Below are 21,795 nucleotides of genomic sequence, written 5' to 3' on the forward strand. Positions count from 1 at the left end.
CCCTCCACCAGGCTCTGTTCCCACCCACATATTGAGAAATGTCAGAGAAGACTCTCTGACACTTGCTCTATAGGACTTTTATTCTGAAAGAACCAAGGCCCCTGGAGACAGGGAAGAGGTCAGGCTGGAGCTGGCCCTGACCCTCTACCAGCTCCGCCCTTCTGGGCAGTCTCCCAAGTCAGGGGACCCTTGGGGAGGGGCCTTGCTGTCTTCAGCTCTCTCCCTTGTTTGCTGGTCTTCAAGCAGAGATTGCTTCAGCCACTTCTGCTACTGTTACTTGCACACCTGCATGTTTTCCTCATCTCTTTATCCCTTGGCCTTGCATCCTCCATCTGTTTCCCTTTTCTTTTTTTTTAATATGTATTTTTTAGTTGTAGGTGGGCACAATATCTTTATTTCATTTTTATGTGGTGCTGAGGATCGAACCCAGGGCCTCACGCGTGCTAGGCTCTACCACTTGAGCCACAACCCTAGCCCCTGCTTCCCTTTCCAGTCCTTCTTGCTGCCTGTCTTTTCCAAAGTAGACACAGAGGCCAGGGCACTATTTGGAAGCTCCCAGACTCCCCATCACTGGCCAAAAGTCTCACCGGGTCCCATCCCTTTTCCCCAACATGTGGGGGGAAATGGCCAGGATGTCTTCAGATGTCAGTAAGCTGGATCCGTGGGACTGAGTGGTTGAGGCCATGCCTCTGACTGGGTTCTGTTGAGTACTTGAGGCTTTCTTGAGAATAAAGACAAAGAAACAAACAAGAAGTCTCTAACAACGGAGTACATTTAAACTCTTGAGCCAGTCACGGTTTTCCAAAAGATCCACCCGGATAGAATTTTCAAGAACATTTGAATGCCCAAAGTTTAGATTTTTTTTTTTCTTAGATGGAAAATAAGAGGCCAAATTAACTATAGAATGGAGGTAAGTTACTCTCAAGAGTCCTTTCCCCTTTGCCTTCTTCTGCCATCCAGGAGGCCAGACCTTGAACTGGAAGCGGGGTCATTATTGAGCAGTGGAGTGTGTGAGAAAGAAGACTTTGACCTGGGGGCTGCAGGTTACCGATTAACATGGGGTGAGGAGGGACCCACAGGGAGGATAGTGGCCGAGATGGGGATGCTGACCTGGCACAAGCTGGGCTTGAAAAGGGCACAAACAAGAGGGGCTTGGATGGGTGCTGTCGGGAGGGCCTCGGCTCCTCTCTGGCTATCTGACCTTCCTGAAGACCTGCTTGCACACCGCATCCCTCGCAGTCAGTTCCTGGGGGTAAAGGAGGACAGTGAAGAGGAGCGGGTTCTCACCAGCTGGGACTCCGACTTTCTCACAGTCCCTGACCTCACTTAATCCCTCAGGATACAGCAGCTAAAGCATTTGATGTATGGGGAATTGTATCATTGTTTCAAATCCTCAGTTTTTCACCCCAGAGGAAGGAAGGTCGCCGGGTCAGGGGATGAAATGGTGGTTTCCATATCTGCAGTGATGATTTGTGGGTATTCATCTGATTTTTAGCCAGGACCCACCTTGGCCACTCTGTATCTTTTTTTCCCTACTCTTACAAGTGCCCCACCCTACTTCCTTGGAGCAGACAGTGAGGGTGGGTTGGGGTGGAGGAATAGACTTTCTGGTTTTGGACAAGAGGACGCATCCTTGCTGGAGGTCCCTCTCCCAGCATCCCCCGCCCTGCCAACTTACCAGATGCAACTTCTCTCCCTCCAGCCAGTGTCTCCAGCCCCGGTTGGGGACCTCCCCCTTCTGCACACACACCAGCTGCTCCTCCTCCCAGGTTACTATGGTCTATAGGGGAAGGCAGGAATAAAGGAAAATTGGGGGGGAAGGACACCCAAAGACTTCTCAACTTACTCTGTTTTCTCTGGTCCCTTCATTCTGAGACAGATGCTCTGATTCAGCAGGACTCAGCCCCCTGATCCTAAAAGCCTTCAGAGAGGTTCACAGTTATCTATGGCAACCTTTGGTGGAGAGCAGGGGAGGAGGAGGATAACTAGGGTGAAACTGGGGAGGGCGTGATGAAGAATGGAAACTTTGTTCTCTGGATACCACTGACTTACCTTTTCAGAAAGAAGAAAGATTGGTTGAGAGTTACTCCTAGGTACTCTCCTTTCTTCTCATTCTTAGTTAACCTGTCCTTAGCACTGAAGGATCATCCCCTGTAGGCTTGGGCATTTCATCAAGATTTATGGAGCCTTCCCAGAGGATAGGTCTGCTAAACAAGGAATCTATTACCTGAGGATGGAAGAGGGAGGGAAAAGGCAAATCTTCAAGGAAGTTAGGAGTTAAGTAGATTAGAGGTAATGGGAAATTTCTTCCAAGGAAAGAAATAGCATAGAATTAAGAACGGAGGGCAGATAGTTCTCAAGGGCCCTAACTCCGTACATGGGAAAGCAATGAGGAGCTGGTCTGCTCTGTGAAACGTGTGGGCTTTATCTGAAATGTAATAGATCAGCACCAAAGGGTTTAGTCAGGGAGAGACATGGTCATTTTTACATTTTAGAGGATCCTGTGACTATAGTACACAGAATGGCTTCGAGGGGGTTTAAGATCGGGGACTAATTTGGGGCATCCAGTGAGAAAATTAAGGTGCTGATAGTGAGAAAGACTAGGAGGGAATGGATGAGACACATTTAGAAGAATGATGTACAACAGAAATAAAATGCCATATTTAATGCCAGGCATGGGTGGCATACACCGGTAATCCCAGCAGCTCAGGAGGCTGAGGCAGGAGGATTGTGACTTCAAGGCCAGCCTCAGCAAAAGTGAGGCACTAAGCAACTAATTCAGTGAGGCCCTGTTTCTAAATAAAATATATTAAAAAGGGCTTGGAATGTGCTCAGTGGTCTAGTGCCCTGGAGTTCAATCCCCAGTACTAAAAAAAAAAAAAAAAAAAAAAAAAGCCACATTTGCAAAACAATTATCAATTATGTGAGACTTATTAGGAAAAATTAATTAATTACTTTCTGCAGAACTGGGGATTAAACCCAGGGCCTCAGGCATGCAAGTCTAGTGATTTATCACTGAGCCACACCTCCAGGCCTTTTTGTTTTACTTTGAGACAGTGTCTTGCTAAAGTGCCCAGGCTGGCTTTGAATTTGTGATCCATCTGCCTCAGCCTCTTCAGTAGGCCTGCTCAGAATTGCAGGAGTACATGGCCATACCCAGCTAACTTAAATTTAAAAATATTTTATTTAATCTAAAATATTCAAAATGTTATAATTTCAGCATGTTATCAATAGTAAAAATATTCTGAATCTGGGCATGGTGGTACATGCCTGTAATCTCAGCAATTCATGAGGCTGAGGCAGGAGGATCAGAAGTTTGAAGCCAGTCTCAGCAATTTAGCAAGGCCCCGTCTCTAAATAAAATACAAAAAAGGGCTGGGGATGTAGCTCAGTAGTTAAGCACTCCTGTATTTAATCCCTGGTATAAATATGTGTGTGTGTGTGTGTGTGTGTGTATTTTGAGATGTTTACATTTTTTTAATATTGTTTTAAAATCCAGTGTGTATTTTGCACACATGGCACAATACTTGGTCTATTTCCATGTTAGTGTGCAGAAGTTATATGTAATTAGTAGCTACTATATTGGACAGTGCAAAAAAGTTATAAAGATTTATTTTTAAAAACAATTTTTTTGTAGTTGTAGATGGACAGAATTTTATTTGTTATTTTTTATGTGGTTCTAAGGATTGAACCTAGTGCCTCACATGGGCTACAGCCCCAACCCTGTAAAGTCTTCTTGATGTGGAGGTTGTGGGTTTGGGGGGCATAGGAGTAAGGAAACAAGAGACATCAACTGCATCTCCTGATTGACTGGTTATTGCCATTAACAGAGAAAGTAAATATAAAAGTGGAGTAGGTTTGGATAGGAAGATAATGAATTCGAGTTTGACCTTGAGGCACACAAATGGAAATGTTTTGCAGGCAGTTAAAAACATCGCCCTGGATCTCAGGAGATGGCTCTGGCTGGAAATGAATGTCAAGGACAGTTTATAGATGGTAGCAGAAAGCTTGGGTGTAGGTGATTTAGCCCATGGATGGTGTACAGGTAAGAAGGTCAAGAATGAAACACTATGAGGAAAACCCCAGTTTAAGGGATAAATAAGGAAACTAAGGGGACCAAGAAAGACCCTGGAAGAAGTAGGGAAAGCCACAGAAGACTAGGGTTATAGAGAAGAGACTGTGATGACCCACAGTGTCACAGGATAGAACAAATGTTTGCTTACCCTTGGGTGGCTTGCTCTGTTTTCCTCTGGGAGATGATAAGAGGGAGCAGGGAAGAAGGACGGAATGAGGGAAGGAGCAGAGTGTTCTAGTCCCAGAGCCTGGTATCCTAGGACCCCATGGCCTGCTGTGGTGGTCATTTTCCCTGGCTCTGATGTCTGAGAGAGGACCCTTTGTTTTGGTTCACATTATTAGGAGGCATCTGCTTGTCCTTCCTCTCCCCCTTCAGCCCGAGAGAAAGTACCTGGCATTTTCGTCCATCCACGATCCTTAAGTCCTCTTCAAACTCAACTCCCACCTCAAATTCCATGACATAGTTGCGGAAGGTGCTGAGCGTCTTCACTATTATGCGGTCGCCCTGGTGGTCAATCTCCTTGTCTGGCTTCAACAGCAACACTATTTTCCGCAGGGCCACGTTGATGTCTGTGGGGGTTAAGTCTTAGCAAGGTACCTGCCACCCAGCCAGGTACTCCCCTGCTGTAGCAGCGCCCGGCCTGTGGCTTTGAGCACTCCCTTAGTAGAGTCTGGCACTGGGGATTTACCCACCCGGTGTCGGAAACGAATCTCAAGTCAGCTGCCACTTGACAGAGCCTTTCCACAAAATCCAACCCCAGTGTGCCCCCTTCTTAGGGGGACCTAGAAGTAGCAAGGGAGAGAGAAGGAAAGTGAAAGAGGTATGGGAGGTGAGGTCATTACTTAGGGCCTGCAGGTAATCCTCCAAGTTCTTCTGGGAGACAAAGCGGTAGTAGCCAGTGAGGTTGGGAGGCATTGTTCCACTGGTCAGAACGGAGATCAAGATTTCAGGAGAATACAGGAGACACAGGCAGGCGGGTGAAGAGGCTAAAGAGTGCTGACAGACTTTGGCCAGTCCTCCACAAATACACAGGAGGGTGGAAAGGTCCCCTGGCCAGGGGTTTTATAGGGCTGGGCCCTGTTGCAATAAGAGTCTTTACCAGCCTTCCCTCCCCCATGACGAGTTGGGGGCTGGTGTCTATAGCTTGATGGAAAGTCTGGGACTTGGCAAAATTGAGCCTGAGCTCAGCTTTTCCTGAGGAAGGAACTTGGGGCAGGATTTGGGACTGTCAATCATCTAAAACTTGAGCCTTTCCAAAAGTCATTTTGGCTTCCACCCCATTTCTAGCAGGCTTTGGAACCTTCTTGGAATCCTGAGAGAGCAGCCTTCCCCAGAGGATGCAGCCATGGCTGCCCTGACTCAGTCAGATGGGGATAAATGAGTTCTAGGAGTATCCTGAGATCCTGAGACTGAGTCAGGGATATTGAAAGGTATGGGGGGAGGAGGGAGGGAAAGAGCCAGCTGGCCAGGAGCCACAGTGGAGAAAGCCCTGGAGCCCTAGTCTCACAGCTCCCTCAGACAGTTGGCTGAACTGGGACCCCAAATTGGCATTCTAGGATCTTGGTCCTGTTAGGTTGTAGAGAGGGTGGCAGAGAAACTGGCGGTCAGCATCCTCATGGGTATTGAGTTCAAGGTCTGGAGCAGGTGTGGGAGGGATTTGTCTGATTATTCTGAAGAAATTTATCCTCTTTGGCTTAAGACCCAGAATTTCTGTCTTGAGTTGCCAATGATACCACACCGCCCTCCCCCCACCCCGCCCCCCCCCCCCGTTGAAAAGCTTATTTTTACCAAATGTGTTCGCATAATGGTGTAGAGGACCCCTAAATTATTGTATGTTCCACCCCCAACTGCACATTTCTCTCTCAAACCTGCCAAATTCCCTGGCTTCAGAATCTCCTGGGCTGTTCTATCATGGCTTAAGTTGGGAAATTTGGAGAGGGAGGTAGAGAGAGTAGGCAGTACAAAAAGCTGCTGACGAACTGTCCCAACAGGGGTGTGAGTGTTGGGAGGCATGCACAAACCTCTCATTCTTGCTCCAGTCCCAGGGAGCTTTTCATGACCCTGACGACTCTCCTATGGTTTCTACAGAGACCTGGACTGGGACTTAAAATTTCTAGGATTTCTCATGTTCAGACTGAAGATTTTACTTAGCAGTTCCCAGAAGCACACAGCAGGGACTTGCTGATGGAAAGTGCTGTGAAAAGAGGTTAATGCAGAGTTGGGGGTGTGGTGATGTGGGTACCGCCCCTTCTGGCCACCTCGGGTCTCGGTGGATGTCTCCCTTCCCCATCCCTGGCTTCTAGCTTTTCCTTTCTCTCAATGTCCCCCTTATCTCCCATCCCCTGTATGGCTTTCCTGCTTCCTCCCCAGCCCCCGCAGTTCCTCTGCTCCCCCAAATTGCAGTCACGGGAAAAAGCCCTAACACATTCTCCCGCCCCTGCTCCCCAGTCCTATTGGTTCCCTCCCCCCCTGCAGCACCTGGCACCCCCAGTCACGCGATTGGCCAGCAGCCTCATCAATCCTTGCCTGGCTGTGCTGACGTCATCCTGCAGTAGCGGGGATGGGGTGGGAGTGAGAGAGTGAGGACGCTGGGCTCAAGAGGGAAGAGAAGAAGCCACTGCAAGTCCCCCATCTCAGCCACTGAGACTGGGGTCTGCCAGCGTGTGCTTTATGGACTAGCGTGGGCAGCGGGCTCCTTTCTGTCACTGCCTGCTGCCCTCCCCTCTGTGGAGAGCCCCGACATCTCTCCTCTGAGGTGGAATTAGCAGACTTGAGTCTCCCAGGGGACAGCGATCGCCTGGCCTGGCCCTGCCCCACACCCACACCATGACCTTCCTGCTGCTGCCCCTCTTGCTGGCCTTTCTGCTCCCACCCAGCTCTGGGAACAAAGGTGAGTGAGGTGGGGGTGGGGGCTCTGAATGAAGGGTATCAAGCAGAGCAATGTGGGGGTGGGGTGGGAAGAAGGTGTTGAGACTCTCTGGCACCTGACAGGTGGCCCTTCCTCTCTGACCATTCCTGTTCTTATCCATTTTCTCAGACCCCTTTCCTACCCCTCCGTCTTACTTCCCAGAGCCACATCTTCCTCTCTAACCCATCTCTACCCATGTGCTTCTCTTGCCAGTCATCCTGCTCCTATTTGGTTACCATTCCTGTCTGAGGGGGGGTCTCTTGCTTCTCTCCTCTCTCCCCCAATTTCTCCATACTAGTAGATATCTTAGGTCTCAGAAAGACTTGCCCCGAGGGGTGGTATACTTATCTCAATGATTTTCCTTTCCCACTGGGGTGTGCACACGCTAAGGGTGTGTGGCAGATCCATCTGGTTCCTTTCCATCCCATCCTGGGGAAAAACTGTTGGTTGCAGCTCAGCAATTCCGAGCACGTATGTTTTTGCGTGTTGCTCTGCATCCCTACCCTGTGCCTGCATCCGCTGGGCTGTGGGTTACCAGAGCTGCCCTCTCTGGCAGACAGCAGATAAATTCAGCTGGGTGAGGCTGTCAGAGGGATGGAGAGAGGGTGGGAGGGAGGGGTTGGGGCAGAGGGCTCAGGTAGGTGGAAGGAAGGGAGAAAGGCAGGGAAGGGCAGAAGTGGGTGTGTGGGGGTGCCAAGTGAGTGGTGAGAAGGAAAGCTGAGGTGGAGGAGAGGGAGGTGAGATGTGGGAGGAGGAGAAGAAGGGGATGGAAAAGGGTAAAGGTAGAGGCAGAAGAAAGGGAGGAATGAAAGGAAAATCAGGAAGAAAAGTGAGAAGAGAGGAGGCACACAGCCAAAGAGTCAGGGAGCCTAAGAATGAGTGACAGGGAAGGAAGGAAGGAAGGAAGGGAGACGGAAGGTGACCAAGAAGAGAGCAACAGGGGAACAGAGGCTCAGGGACCAGGAGGAGATGCGGGATTGGAGGGGTGAGGTCTGGAGAGGGTGCCCAGCCCTGCCCTTGCCATGCCTCAGTCCTTCCATCTGCTCTTTTCTCTCTTCAGGACCTCAGCCTGGCTTCTGAGCCTCCTGCCACTTCCTGTGCGGCCTTCAGTGCACCATCTTGTGGCTTTCTCTTCAGCCATTAGGGAAGGGGGTTATGGTGGTTATCAGCAAGAAAGGGGCAGGCATTCAGGTACCAGGAAGTGTGTTGAGGTGTGGTTGGAGGGGAGAGTAGAAATCAGGATTTCTTGCTCACCCACATTACTGGGGGTGAGATGCCCTTTGGTGACTCAGTTTCCCTCAGATGACACATCCTCCCACACACGTGTCCAGCCAATATGCCAAAGTGAATGGGCCTTTAAATCCTGGGTGTTTGCTTGACAAGATTAGATAGAATAAGCTGTGGAGGTTGGGGATGGGGGGTGAGGGAGAGGGGGAAGGGAACATGCTGAGCTCAAGGAACATGCTTCGGTTTCCCCACAGCTCCTTGCCAGGCCAGTGGGAGATTGGTCCTGCGAAGGAGATGTGATTTAGCTGAGCCTGGTAGGAGATGGGGAGAAGTGAGTCTGGCTGAATCTCACATTTATCCTGAATTGGCTGGTGGATGAAAGAAAGTGGGCTGGGGTAGACAAGAATTGGGATTAAATCATGGGTCTGTATAAAAAGTTGAGTCTGGGCTAGAGAAGTAGCTCGGTGGTACAGTGTTTGCCTAGCAAGAACAAGACCCTGGTTTGATCCCCACCACAGCAAGAAAAAGTGGGGTCCAGGGAGTGTGGGGTTTGGAGGCCTTATAGAGGACATAGAGATGTGCTGGTTGTAAATGTTCTCTTGGGTGTGGGGATGGGAAACAGGGAGGGGATTTGGCATTTTTCTAGGCCACCTCCATAATCCCTTAGGATGTCAGCTCTGCTGGTCCTGTCATTTGGCATTGATTCCTCTGCTCCATCCCTGCCCCTCTCTGTCCCCCTCCCTCTGTCCTATATATCTTCTCTTCTTTCCTTTCTCTTCTTCCTCTGCTCTGAGAGAGTGGCCTGAGGTTGGGGTCTGACTGGGAAAAGTGCAGAATGAAGGGATCAGGATAGAAATGGGGTTTGGAGTGTGTGTGGGAGGATAAACAATCAGGATGTTAGGAAACTTCTAGATTTTCTCTTTCTAGTCTTAACTCTGCCTGTAATTTATCCCTTCCCTTTCCAGGACCTTCTGAGGGCTCACTATTGCTTCCCGAGTCCCCAGTCTCCATCCTCTAAACATAGGAGGTCCCTAAAGAAGATTCTCCATCTCTAACTATGGTTCCCAGGGGAGATAGTGACCCCCTTCCCCCAGGGCAGGCAGTTGCCATGGAAACAGTCCAACTTGCCATGGGAGAAGGCTCTGATCTCCCACAGACCTTCTGACTTCTATAGTTGATTTCTTGTCTTTAGTCCTCCCTTTTGTAAGGTCCTCCAGCAGGGAAGGAGAGGGCGATGATACTGCAGTGTGAGTTGCTGGGATGGGAAGGGTTTGGGTGGGAATGGTGGTCCTACTCACAGGTGTTTCCTCTCCTCTCCCTGGGGTGGGACCAGCCAACAAGCACAAGCCATGGATTGAGGCGGAGTACCAGGGCATCGTCATGGAGAATGATAACACTGTCCTACTGAACCCACCGCTTTTTGCCTTGGATAAGGACGCCCCCCTGCGCTATGCAGGTAATTGGGGCTGGGGATGGCAATGCAGGGGCAGGACAGAGAAAAGTGGGTGGGAGAGCAGAGCGCAAGGGAGGGAGGGAAGAAAGTGGGGAGGAGGTCTGGGGAAAGTGGAAGTGGGCTCAAGGAGGGGCATGGGCTCCACTGAAGACGGAGATGGAGTAAAGGGTGCCAGAGTAGGTCATGGACAGGCAGGGGTTAAGCACATTCCAATTTTGCCAGAACTCAGGCCTGGTGGCTCTGAGAGGTGGCCGCTTGGAGAAGCTGGGATTGGAGTTGTATGTCTGATCACTGATGCTTTCCCAGGAGTTTGGGAGGACAGATGGTACTGGATCCACCTGATGTGTCAGTGTGTCTCAGGTGGGGAGGCTGAGGGCAGCAAGAAGTACCAGGTAGGGCAGGAGCCTCACCCCGTCTCTTCCCCACTTGGCCAGGTGAGATCTGTGGCTTCCGGCTCCATGGATCTGGGGTGCCGTTTGAGGCTGTGATCTTGGACAAGGCGACAGGAGAAGGGCTGATTCGGGCCAAAGAGCCGGTGGACTGTGAGGCCCAGAAGGAGCACACCTTCACCATCCAAGCCTATGACTGTGGCGAGGGTCCTGACGGCGCCAACACCAAGAAGTCCCACAAGTGAGGAAGGCCTTGTCCCCCACCCCATGTGCTGTGGGGACCCCCTTCCTGCTCCCAAGCCCCTCACCATCCTCTATCCATGACTCATTGAAAGTCTACCCCAACCCCCACTATTCAAAAGGTCTAAGGCCCATCAGTATGGCAGAGTTTACTGGGATAAAATTCTTTTGCCTCTTATGAACTTGGACAGTTTAGCTTTTTTGGACATGCTTTTTCTTATCTGTAAAATGGAGGGGAGTTGCTGTGAGGATCAATGGAGGTGGTTTGTGAAGAGGAAGAGAACAAGGTGAAGAGAATGAACACATTTAGCAAACATTAAAGTCCCTTTCAACTGCCCCCTCCAGTTTTTTTTGCAGTGTGTGCCATGCACACAATTCATAATACACAGACAGCCTTAGGTGAGAGGAAGGGGCAGGGGGTATTTAGAGCGGTAAAGAGGTTTGGGTCCCAGATAGCTACATCTGTTTCCAGTTCACTTCTCATTTGAGAATAGGAGAAAGAGCAGCAGTCAGGATTCCTGGGCCACTAAGAGGTATTAGAGATAAAATGCTCTTTGTGACTTAGTTTCCCATTTAGAGATAGGACCTTTTCCTCTGGGTCTGGATCCTGAGGAGGGCAGGGCTCAGCTTGTAGGACCTAGACCCAGCTCTGCTTGCCCAGGTAAGCGCATGAGTGAAGAGGGGCCACGGCTGACACACACATTTCATGCACATGCGGGAAGGCAGTCCATGGCTCACATGTACTATGTAGATATGTCAGGTGACTTACGACTTTTGTTTTTTATTTTGGTACTGCGGGTTGAACCCAGGGGTGCTTTACCACTGAGTCCTTTTCATTTTTTGAGACAGGGTCTCACTAAATTGCTGGGGGTCTTGCTAACTTGCTGAGAGGATGGCCTTGAACTTGTGATCCTCCTGCCTCAGACTCCCTAGTCACTGGGATTATAGGCATTTGCCATTGTACCCAGCTGATTTATAACTTGTACAAATGCCACTTCTCTTCTTTTGGCTGGTTTTAATTTGGCTTTTACTGTGCTTTTTTTTTTTTTTTTCCGGTACCAGGGATTGAACTCGGGCACTCAACCACTGTGCCACATCCCCAGCCCTATTTTGCATTTTATTTAGAGACAGGTTCTCACTGAATTGCTTAGCACCTCACCATTGCTGAAGCTAGCTTTTGAACTTGCAATCCTCCTGTCTCAGCCTCCAGAGCCGCTGGGATTACAGGCACGTGCCACCATGCCCAGCTTTTCACTGTGTCTTGATTATCCCATTGAATCTGACTGCTGTGAAGGAAGGACCTGCTGGGCTTGAGCCACCTCTGGTCATGGCAACCTAACCCATAGAATTTTGTACAGAAGTCATCCAGCTTCACTCCTGGTGTTCCTTATCCTTCACTTCAGCTACCCTTTCCTTGGGCCCTCTTCCTTCTGTGTCCCTATCTCTGGCATGATTTTGGCATAGCCCTGTGCTCTTTGGGGCAGGGGTGAGCAGTCTCAGGGATAGACTGGCTCCCTTCAGCTCCGACTCCCCATTTGGATTTCTGCTTGTACCTTGCTTAGCGTACAGAGACTGGCTAATACTTCCTTGTCTCTCCTCCCACTCTGGTGCATGCAGGGCAACGGTGCACGTGCGGGTCAACGATGTGAACGAGTTTGCCCCAGTGTTTGTGGAGCGTCTGTACCGTGCTGCAGTGACGGAGGGGAAGCTGTATGATCGCATCCTGCGGGTGGAAGCCATCGATGGTGACTGCTCCCCCCAGTATAGCCAGATCTGCTACTATGAGATCCTCACACCCAACACCCCCTTCCTCATTGACAATGATGGTGAGTCCACGCTCCCTGTGCCCCAGCTGCCCAGTCCTGTGCACCCACGTCCCTCAGGACAACCCAGCACTGTGCTCTCTACTTCTGCCCCCTGAACCCTCACTGCATCCTTCTTCCAAAATGTGGAGCCATTTTCATGGGGCTCCTTTTTTCTACTTTCTGCTGATAAATGCAGCTGCTGCCTTAACTTCCCCTTGCCCTCCTGGGCTTTCTGTAGTGCTCCTAACCCTATTTGTCCTCCCCCACTCCTGTGCCCCAGGGAACATTGAGAACACAGAGAAGCTGCAATACAGTGGTGAGAAGCTCTACAAGTTTACAGTGACAGCTTATGACTGTGGGAAGAAGCGGGCAGCAGATGATGCTGAGGTGGAGATCCAGGTGAAGCCCACCTGTAAACCCAGCTGGCAAGGTGAGGTGCTCAGCTCTGTGACCTGTCTTGTGAATTTTCTTTCACCTTAGCTTCTCTTTTTTGTCCCTCTTACATCTAAGGGGACTAGGCTAGGGGTTGGGGGACCTATTTGCAGCCAGACATGTACTCCAGCCAAGCCATTTTCCTAAAAGCCTGAGATTATTTAGTAGATATGGCGGGAGGGGAGTGGGTAGGAGAGGCTGCCTTACCTTCTCTCTCTCCACTGCTCTCTTTGTGTCTGTCATGCAGGCTGGAACAAAAGGATTGAATATGCACCAGGCGCTGGGAGCTTGGCTTTGTTCCCTGGTATCCGCCTGGAGACCTGTGATGAACCACTCTGGAACATTCAGGCTACCATAGAGCTGCAGACCAGCCATGTGGCCAAGGGCTGTGACCGAGACAATTATTCAGAGCGGGCACTGCGGAAACTGTGTGGTGCGTGTGCCCCCTCCCCCAGCAGTCCTCAGGCCTGTCCTTTCCCAACCATCTGCACCTCCTCTGTTGCTTTCCGAAGAATCCCCTTATGTTTCCTCTGGCCATTTGCATGTGGATATTCCCACGGGAGTTGTGGTATGGAGTTAGCTCTTGTGGGCTAAGGGTAGTAGCCATGTCTTTGGCAAAGATTATAATGGTTGCACTAGTCACCAGATATATTATAGAACAATGGTAGGGAGAGATGAAGAGGTGGAGGCTGGGTTGAGTTAATTGGAGAGCTATCCCCAGAAGAAAGGTCCATTCCTCTCTTGTCTTTCAAAGTTCACAAGAGGGAGTGAGACTGGTTGTGGGAAATCTTTTCCCATCAGTCCCTCTTTCCCTGCTTCCTTCCAGTTTCCTTATCTGCTGTCCCTTATCTAACACTTGTACCTCCTGGGGCCCCTGCAGGTGCTGCCACTGGGGAGGTGGATCTCTTGCCTATGCCAGGCCCCAATGCCAACTGGACGGCGGGACTCTCGGTGCACTACAGCCAAGACAGCAGCCTTATCTACTGGTTCAACGGCACCCAAGCTGTGCAGGTGCCCCTGGGTGGCACAGCTGGCCTGGGCTCCGGGCCCCAGGATGGCCTCAGTGACCACTTTACCCTGTCCTTCTGGATGAAGCATGGTATAACTCCCAACAAGGGCAAGAAAGAAGAGGAAACCATTGTGTGTAACACAGTCCAGAATGGTGAGCCTTCCTCAGAGCATGGGACTGAGAGTGAGAGACTAGCTTCTTGTCCTCAATCTGTCACTGTCCAGTGTTTGACTGTGGATAGGCCACCCCCTCTCTCTTCCTTTATGACACGCTTTGATAAAAGTGCTAGCTTTCACATTTGCTGAAATTCTGTGATTTATCCCCAACATGGCATGCTGAGATTCTACTGCTCTGAGTGTCATGGGACTCCTCGTGACCACTGCCATTCTCATTTGTAGTTACTCGATCAATCCCTCTGCATCCCCGATAGTTGACTGCCCCCATCTCTACTCCCATGAGCCATTGCAATGGAAAAGTTTGGGTAATGGTGTGCCCATTTCTTTCTCTTTATCCTCATGCCATCCTTCTCCTCCTCTAAGGCTAAGTGACTCTAAGGCTAAGTACCCCTCTTCCTCATCTGCAGTGGCACAGCCCCCTAGGGATTCTTAGCCTTGATCCACTCTTTTTTTTTTTTTTTTTTAAATATTTATTTATTTATTTATTTTTTAGTTTTCGGCAGACACAACATCTTTGTTTGCATGTGGTGCTGAGGATCGAACCCAGGCCGCACACATGCCAGGCCAGCGCACTACCGCTTGAGCCACATCCCCAGCCCCACTCTTTTTTTTCTAGCCACTTCTCTGGGCTCATTTTTCCTGATCTGAAAAGGGTTGTCACCCATGATGTGTGTATTAATCAAAGGACCAGTGAAGAGCTGGACCAGGGGTAGGAGCAGTTGGCCAGTGTTCCCCAACCAGTGCTTGAGAAGCTCTAGTCATCACTTGGACTGGAGTATGGGTGGGGAGAGGGGGAATTGTGGAGAGGACACTAGAGAGGGGCGAAATGAGAGCATATGAGAGGATCAACAGCATCCAGCATCTTCTTCCTACTGCTGTTCTTGCCTCTGGTCTTGACTCCTCTCCTCATTCTGTACCTTCAGAGGATGGCTTCTCTCACTACTCACTGACCGTCCATGGCTGCAGAATTGCCTTCCTCTACTGGCCCCTGCTTGAGAGCGCACGCCCAGTCAAGTTCCTGTGGAAGTTGGAGCAGGTGAGGCTGGTGCCCAGCTCCTGGGAGGGCCAGGTGGATGTAACTAATGTTCAGGGAGAGAGGGTCCCCTGGAGGGGTTGGCATGTTCTGGATTACCCTATGCCCCCTCTTTCACTCTTTCAATCATTCTACTCCTAGGTTCTTCTCCAAGGCTTGTGCCTTAGGAAAGAACTCCTAGATTCAAAGGAAATAGGCAACAAGTTACTACTAACACCAAGGTTGCCCCATTGTTTTATTTCATCTCTCTTAGGTAGAACCTTAGCAGTACATGTCCCTGACTCTCAAGAGTTACAACCAAGAAAATAAATAATGCCAAAGTACACAGATTAGTTTTGAGCCCTGTTGGGGTACTTGCTGGCTATCAAATCTTGATTAATATGTCTAAACTTTTGTAAGTCTATTATACAGAGATAAAAAGAATTCTATAGAGCTTGCCTAGCATGTGTGAAGCACTGGGTTTGATTCTCAGCCCCACATACAAGTAAATAAAATAAAGGTCCATCAACGACAAAAAAAAAAAAAAAAATTCTATATTCCAGGGTTGTTGTTGGATTAGATGATATAACAGAACTTTATAGATTAAAAAGCACTCCATACATGGTAATTCTCACTTTTTTGTCCAGAATTATGAGGAATTAATAAAAGTGAACAAAAAATTTAAATCCTCTCTTGAGCCAACAATTGTAGCTTTTTTTTTTTTTTTTTTTCTCTCTTGTGGTGCTGGGGATTGAACCCAGAGCCTTAGTGCATGCAAGGCAGGCACTCTACCAACTCAGCTACATCCTCAGCCCCATAGCTTTTTCTTTACTTAGTTTTTTCTCCAAGTTGAACATAAGGACCAGTGAAAACTAATTTGAGTTGCCATCTTCTATTTTTCTTGCAAGCCACAATAGAGTGCCTGAATAAGCACACGGCTTTTAAAAAAAGCAGAAAATAAGAGAGAGAGAAGAGAAATAAAGGCCTAGAAAATTTACAAACTGGATAATTCAGGGCATGTGCAAAAGCTTCGCTGTTGGTGGCACTCTTTTAAAGACAGTCTGCCATTGCTATTTTTTGATCTTTCCCCCACATTGCTAATAGTCTACTTTGCCCTTCCAATTCTTCTTTAATTTACTCTCACTTATTAAAACATCAATTAAGGGGCTGGGGTTGTGGCTCAGTAGTAAAGCGCTTGCCTAGAACGCATGAGGCACTGGATTTGATCCTCAGCATCACATAAAAAATAAAATAAAAATAAAAAATATGGGTATGCCCATTGTGGAAAATTCAGAAAATAAAAAGCATTTTTAAAAAAGTAATCAGTATTCAGATATAATCATGTAATCATTTAAAAAAAATCAATTAAGCTAGGCATGGTGGCACACGTCTGTAATCCTAAGGCTTGGGAGGCTGAGGCAGAAGGATCTCGAATTCAAAGCCAGCCTCAGCAACAGTGAGGCACTAAAGCAACTCAGTGAGACCCTGTCTCTAAATAAAATACAAAATAGGACTGGGGATGTGGCTCAATGGTCAAGAATCCCTGAGTTCAATCCCTGGTACTCAATTAAAAAAAATATATCAATTATGGGGCTGGGGATGTGGCTCAAGTGGTAGCCGGTAGCGCACTCGCCTGGCATGTGTGGGGCGCTGAGTTCGATCCTCAGCACCACATAAAAATAAAATAAATATATTGTGTCCACCGAAAAAACTAAAAATTAAGATATTTAAAAAAAAAACCAATTAGGGCTGGGGATATAGCAGGGTTGGTAGAGTGGCTTGCCTTGCAAGCACAAGACCCTGATTCAATCCCCAGCACCACAAAACAAAAACAAACAAAACAAACAAACAAAAAAAAAAATCAATTAAATGTCATTTAAGTTCTTGTTATTCTGCTGGATTCTGGGGATATAATGGAATAGAAAATGGAACTAAATCTTTGACTTCACTGAATTTACACTTGGTTGGGAGGATACATTTGTTTGTTCTTATTTTGCAGTGCTAGGGATGGAACCCAGGGCCTTGTGCATACTGAGCAAGTGATCTACCACTGAGCCATACCCCTAGACCCTTAAGAAGATAGGTTTTTAAAAACCAAATGGGGCTGTGTTAGCTCAGCGATAGGGTATGTATGAACTTAGAACGCCGAAGGGGCTGGATTTAATCCTCAGCACCAAACAAACAAAACCCACAAATCTAAAGCCATAAAAACCCATCAATTATGATAGATGCTGTAAAATTAACAGACAAGGACCTGGGATAGAATGTAGGGGAAGATAAGTGTGAGGAACTTAGATCGGATGTCTAGAGAAGGCCTGACTGAGGGGAAATTTTAGTTTGATGCTAGAGGAGAACTAGCTGACTTGAGAAGATAATAGGAAGTATTCCAGGTAGTGGGGGGAGCAGATACAAAGGTCTTGAGGCAGAAAAGAGGTGAGCATTTTCCAAGCTTGGAAGCAAGACGAGTGAGGCTGGGGCACAGTGAACAAGAGGGAAAGACTAGAGAGACGGGCAATAATCAGGTTGTACAGTAGACTTCATCCACTGGGGTTAGTGTAGATTTTGTCCTGTGAGAGATAGGAGGACTTTTTTGAAGGATTTAAAGGAGGAATGTCACCTGATCAGATTTACATTTCAACAAGATCCCTTTGGCAATGGTGGGAGGATTATACTGGAGAGAGAGTGAACAAACAGTCCCCACAAAGGGGCTGGGGAGTTGACTGGCACATGATAATGGAGATATAGAGACCAGCACAGGAATCCACAGCTGTCTGTTCTGTTTGGACCTGAGATCCACAGTAGCTGCTAATGGACTGGATGGGAGGGTGAGGGAAAAGAAAGTTGAAGCTGTCTCCTAGGCTACCACTTGGGCAACCAGTTTTACCACCTGGGGAAAACTGAGGGAATGGGGAAGGGGCATGGACTTCCATCCTCCACTTTACGTTCAGAGAACTGCGAGACATCCAAATGGAGACCCTAGGATGGGGATGAAGACTGGGGAATTATCAGCATAAACATGGTACTGTACCCATGGGGAATAGACAAGGTAAATCCTGGGAAGAGGGAGAGATCCTAGGTCTGAGCCTTGAGGGAACCTGAACTTTGGAAGTTGATAAGGCAGAGAACTCTCTGCTCTTCCTCTGCCATCCTCATCTGCAGCTGACTGACACTAGGAGAAAATGCAAAGGAGAGCAGTATTGGTCTCGGCAGTTCCTGTCGGGTTAGAAACTACCCTAGAGATTCTAGCGCCGTACATACACACATACATATTTTCTGGAAAAATTTATTCACAACATAGTTTTATATTTATAGTATTTTGAGATGAGATTTCCCTGTGTGGTCAGGCTGGCCTTGACTCCTGGGCTCAGGAGAGCTCCTCCTGCCTCAGCCTCTGGGACTCTGACTCTATGCATATATATTTAACTGCACTTCACTGAAATTTTATCGGTTACTTGTTGCTGTTGTAACAAATTACTACAAACTTAGTAGTTTAGGAAAACACAAATTGAGCCAGGTGTGGTGGCACAGGATTTAATCCCATTGGCTCCGGAGGCTGAGGCAGGAGGATCACAAGTTCAAAGCCAGCCTCAGCAATGGCGAGGCACTAAGCAACTCAGTGAGACCTTGTCTCTAAATAAAATACAAGATGGGATGGGGATGTAGATCAGGGGTTGAGTGCCCCTGAGTTCAATCCCCAGTACCCCCCCAAAACCACAAACAGTAAGATAATCATCTTACTGTTCCATGAGTCAGAAATCTGACAGAGTCTCCCTAGGCAAAGAATCAAGTGTCAGCAGAGCCTTCTTTCTGGAGGATGTCGGGAAAAAGTCATTTCCCTGACTTTTCCAGTTCCTATAGGCTTCCTGCGTTCCCTGGTGTGACCTCTTCCTGCATCTTCAAAGCCAACAAAGGCCAGCTTAGTCCTCACGGTATTTCACTCGCTGTAGTTTTAAAGATTTACTTGACTTAGTGGAATTTTCCATACTATGTTGGCTACCTGATAAGATTTTGGTCAATATTATTCCTTGACAGAAGGGAAGGCTGGGAAGGCAGCCCTGTTGGTAAAACTAAGAACATACTGGACTGTCCTCCTCAGAAGATGAGGTGGTTCTTGAGGTTAGTTCCCTGAAAAGGAAGTAACTGAGAGGTTCCTGCCCTCACCCTGCTCCCCCAGGTCTGTGACGATGAGTGGCACCACTATGCTCTGAACCTGGAATTCCCCACAGTCACTCTCTATGCTGATGGCATCTCCTTCGACCCTGCTCTCATTCATGACAATGGCCTCATCCACCCACCGCGAAGGGAGCCTGCACTCATGATTGGTGCCTGCTGGACTGGTAGGTCCCTCTGATCATCTCAGTGGTTTAGGGTTGGTGAGGGAGCATAGGCTGGTGAGGAGCAAGAGAGCAGCCTGACACTGCAGCTACGGCCATTTCCTGCATCTCCTTGCCATTGGGCAGGATGACTCTTAATGGTCTCTGCTGGAGGAGATCTTGACCTCCACATCGCCTCTAGTTCCATGGGTCATTACCTCTGACTCGGTGGAATTTCCTTCTGAGTGTCTCCAGAATCTCTCTTTTTGTGACTTCAGCCAGTTCCCACTTTGTTCCATTGAACTGACAGTGATTTCCATGCCCCTGCTGGAGGGCATTACCCCTCAGAGCCTCATCAATCTTCTAACTCCTAAGCCATTTCTTCCTTTTCTTTTTTTCTTCTGAGGGCACACATGTGTGTCTGACCAAGACCCTTGTGTTTCCCCAGCAATGTATTTGGGGGATGGTCTATAACAGAGGCCTGAAATTGAGACATGACAAAAGAAGAGGAAGACTCTCATTCTTCTCATCAATCTCTTCACAACCTAAGCTCACTGTCACTTCTTTTTTTTTTTTTTTTTTTTTTTTGTCCTCAGAGGAGAAGAACAAAGAGAAGGAAAAGGGAGGAGACAACAGCACAGACACCACCCAAGGTACTCCGTGTGTATGAACAGGAGGTCCAGCGAGTTCTCATTTTAGCTTTCGGATCTCTGTTCCCTTTTCCACCCAAGTCCTGTCCAGCCTGTCTAGTTGCTGCTTGACGGCCACCAGGGGGCAGAGCCGCAGAGAAATTCAGCAAGGCAGGGTCTCCCTGGAGCAATGAAGCTGGATGTAGCCTGCCTGGATTCTGTTTTTTCCTGCCCACAGAATGTAGGAAAGGGTTTCTCTTGCTGGTTTTTCGCATGGCAGAAAGGAGTGGCAGGAGTCAGACATGCAGAAGGGGAAGAGCTGGGCATCTGTGAAGTTCACACACATCCCTCCTGGTCTCCTTGCATGCCACTGTAAACACACCGTCTCTTGCAGTCTCCCTCTCTCCTTTCGGTTTTTCCACCAGCCACCCCCTCCTCCTGGTTTCCTTCTCTCTCTCTCTCCTTCTCAGAAGCTTTTCTCGTTTCCAGTTGCTTCTATTTTTTACCCTTCTTTCCCCCAGCTTCCTCCTGCTTTCATACTTGTGGTGCTGGGGATGGAACCCAGGGCCAGGCACATGCTAGGCAAGCTCTACCACGGAGCCGCACTCCCCTCCTGTCTTTTCTTTCATCTCTCTCCCTTCTCCATCCTGCCCCTTATCTGCACTCCTCTCTCCTCATTTCTTTTCTTTCCTTCTTTTCCATTTCCATATTTCTCCTTTTCATCTTCTTCCTCAAGTCTTCTGTTCACTCTCTTTCCCCTTTCTCTCAGCCCCTGTCCTGATTCCCTCCTCTTCTTTCCTCCTCTCACTGCCCGGCCTGCTCCTGTGTTCCTGCCCTAGGAGACCCCTTGCCGATCCACCACTACTTCCATGGCTACCTGGCTGGTTTCAGCGTGCGCTCAGGTCGCCTGGAGAGCCGCGAGGTCATCGAGTGCCTCTATGCATGTCGGGAGGGGCTGGACTATAGGGATTTCGAGAGCCTGGGCAAAGGCATGAAGGTATAGCCCCTTCCCCCGACCCTTTCCTTCCCGGCATGCCCCTGCCCCTCCCCTTGCCCACCTCTCTACCTTTGCTCCCTACCTCTCCTGCCTCCTGGTCCCGCTCTCAGCTGTGTCTGTGTCTGGGGCCCAGGTCCACGTGAACCCCTCGCAGTCCCTGCTCACCCTGGAGGGGGATGATGTGGAGACCTTCAACCATGCCCTGCAGCATGTGGCTTACATGAACACTCTGCGCTTTGCCACGCCCGGCGTCAGGCCCCTGCGCCTCACCACTGCTGTCAAGTGAGTGTTGGGTGGGCGGGGCAAATCATGGAGCGTAGTCAGAGAGTTCTCCGCTCCTGGGCCTAAGACGTCACCTAGAGTTAGTACCTCCCTCTCTGCCCCCACCTCCCCAGAGGACATTTGGTCTGCTGAAGGTCATATAGTAGTGTTGGTAAAAGAGTCTGGTCTAGATTCACAACCTATTCATTATTCTTTCCACTAAGCCACACTCTCGGGATTTTGAGGTTTTGTTCTTCTCCATACCTTTATGCAGATGCATTAAGTAGGAGCAAGAAGACTGGGAGCTGGGGACCTGACATTAATCATGACTCAACACTAATTGACTGGATGACCTTGGGCAAATAGTGAGCTCTAGTTGCTTCACTGAGCTCTTGCAAAGTCAAACAGGTTGATCCAAGCTAAGGGTTGGCAACCTGTGGACCCAGGTCAAATCTGGTCTGTTGTCTGTTTTGTAATAAAGTTTTATTGGAACACAGCCATACCCATTTATTGACATATTTTCCATGGCTGATTTCACAATAGGATGGTACTGCTGTGTAGTTGGAATTGAGACTATATGATTAAAAACTAAGAGAATATTTAGTATTTGGTACTTTATTGAAAAATTTTGCTGACCTCTGAATTATAAGTAAATTATTTTGAACTTCTTAAATGAATTAGATTATTTAAAGATTTAAGTACTTATTAGGAATTTGAAAATGAAGATTGAGAGGCAATGAAAACATAATAGTTAAGGACACTGGGTTTGTTACTAGCTTTTTAGCATTTGACAGACATTATAAAGTGGGGATATTAATAGAATCTAATTCATGGAATTGTTATGAGAATGAAATGATATATCCCAGATC

The 21,795-nt window shown here is 48.5% G+C and overlaps 2 protein-coding genes across 5 annotated transcripts in view; one reads left to right on the forward strand and one right to left on the reverse strand.

The window, feature by feature from the left end:
- Nucleotides 1-751: 751 nt before the first annotated feature.
- Rbp5 (retinol binding protein 5) lies at nt 752-20,975 on the reverse strand. 4 transcript variants are annotated; one of them, XM_076854106.1, is made up of 4 exons: nt 20,831-20,975; nt 4,466-4,644; nt 1,679-1,780; nt 752-1,246 (listed from the first exon to the last, which is right to left on the reverse strand). In XM_076854106.1, exons 1-4 carry the CDS (start codon nt 20,874-20,876, stop codon nt 1,193-1,195), a joined length of 381 nt encoding a protein of 126 aa, XP_076710221.1. In that variant the 5' UTR covers nt 20,877-20,975; the 3' UTR covers nt 752-1,192. The 4 variants fall into 4 exon arrangements, 2 of the variants coding, with proteins under 2 accessions (XP_076710221.1, XP_076710220.1); XM_076854105.1 differs by lacking the exon at nt 20,831-20,975 and adding an exon at nt 4,918-4,997; XR_013091196.1 differs by lacking the exons at nt 752-1,246; nt 1,679-1,780 and having other exon boundaries at nt 4,558-4,644; nt 20,748-20,975.
- Nucleotides 6,902-21,795, forward strand: part of Clstn3 (calsyntenin 3) — a 32,212-nt gene continuing 17,318 nt past the window's right edge. The window contains exons 1-12 of the mRNA XM_076854107.1: nt 6,902-6,965; nt 9,544-9,666; nt 10,098-10,293; nt 11,910-12,118; nt 12,378-12,527; nt 12,777-12,962; nt 13,410-13,691; nt 14,638-14,750; nt 18,901-19,063; nt 19,636-19,692; nt 20,508-20,665; nt 20,799-20,947. Of these exons, the coding sequence (XP_076710222.1) occupies nt 6,902-6,965; nt 9,544-9,666; nt 10,098-10,293; nt 11,910-12,118; nt 12,378-12,527; nt 12,777-12,962; nt 13,410-13,691; nt 14,638-14,750; nt 18,901-19,063; nt 19,636-19,692; nt 20,508-20,665; nt 20,799-20,947 (1,850 nt within the window). The remainder of the gene's footprint in view (nt 6,966-9,543; nt 9,667-10,097; nt 10,294-11,909; nt 12,119-12,377; nt 12,528-12,776; nt 12,963-13,409; nt 13,692-14,637; nt 14,751-18,900; nt 19,064-19,635; nt 19,693-20,507; nt 20,666-20,798; nt 20,948-21,795) is intronic.

Source organism: Callospermophilus lateralis, chromosome 4 (assembly GCF_048772815.1).
Source record: "Callospermophilus lateralis isolate mCalLat2 chromosome 4, mCalLat2.hap1, whole genome shotgun sequence".
NCBI lineage: Eukaryota > Metazoa > Chordata > Mammalia > Rodentia > Sciuridae > Callospermophilus > Callospermophilus lateralis.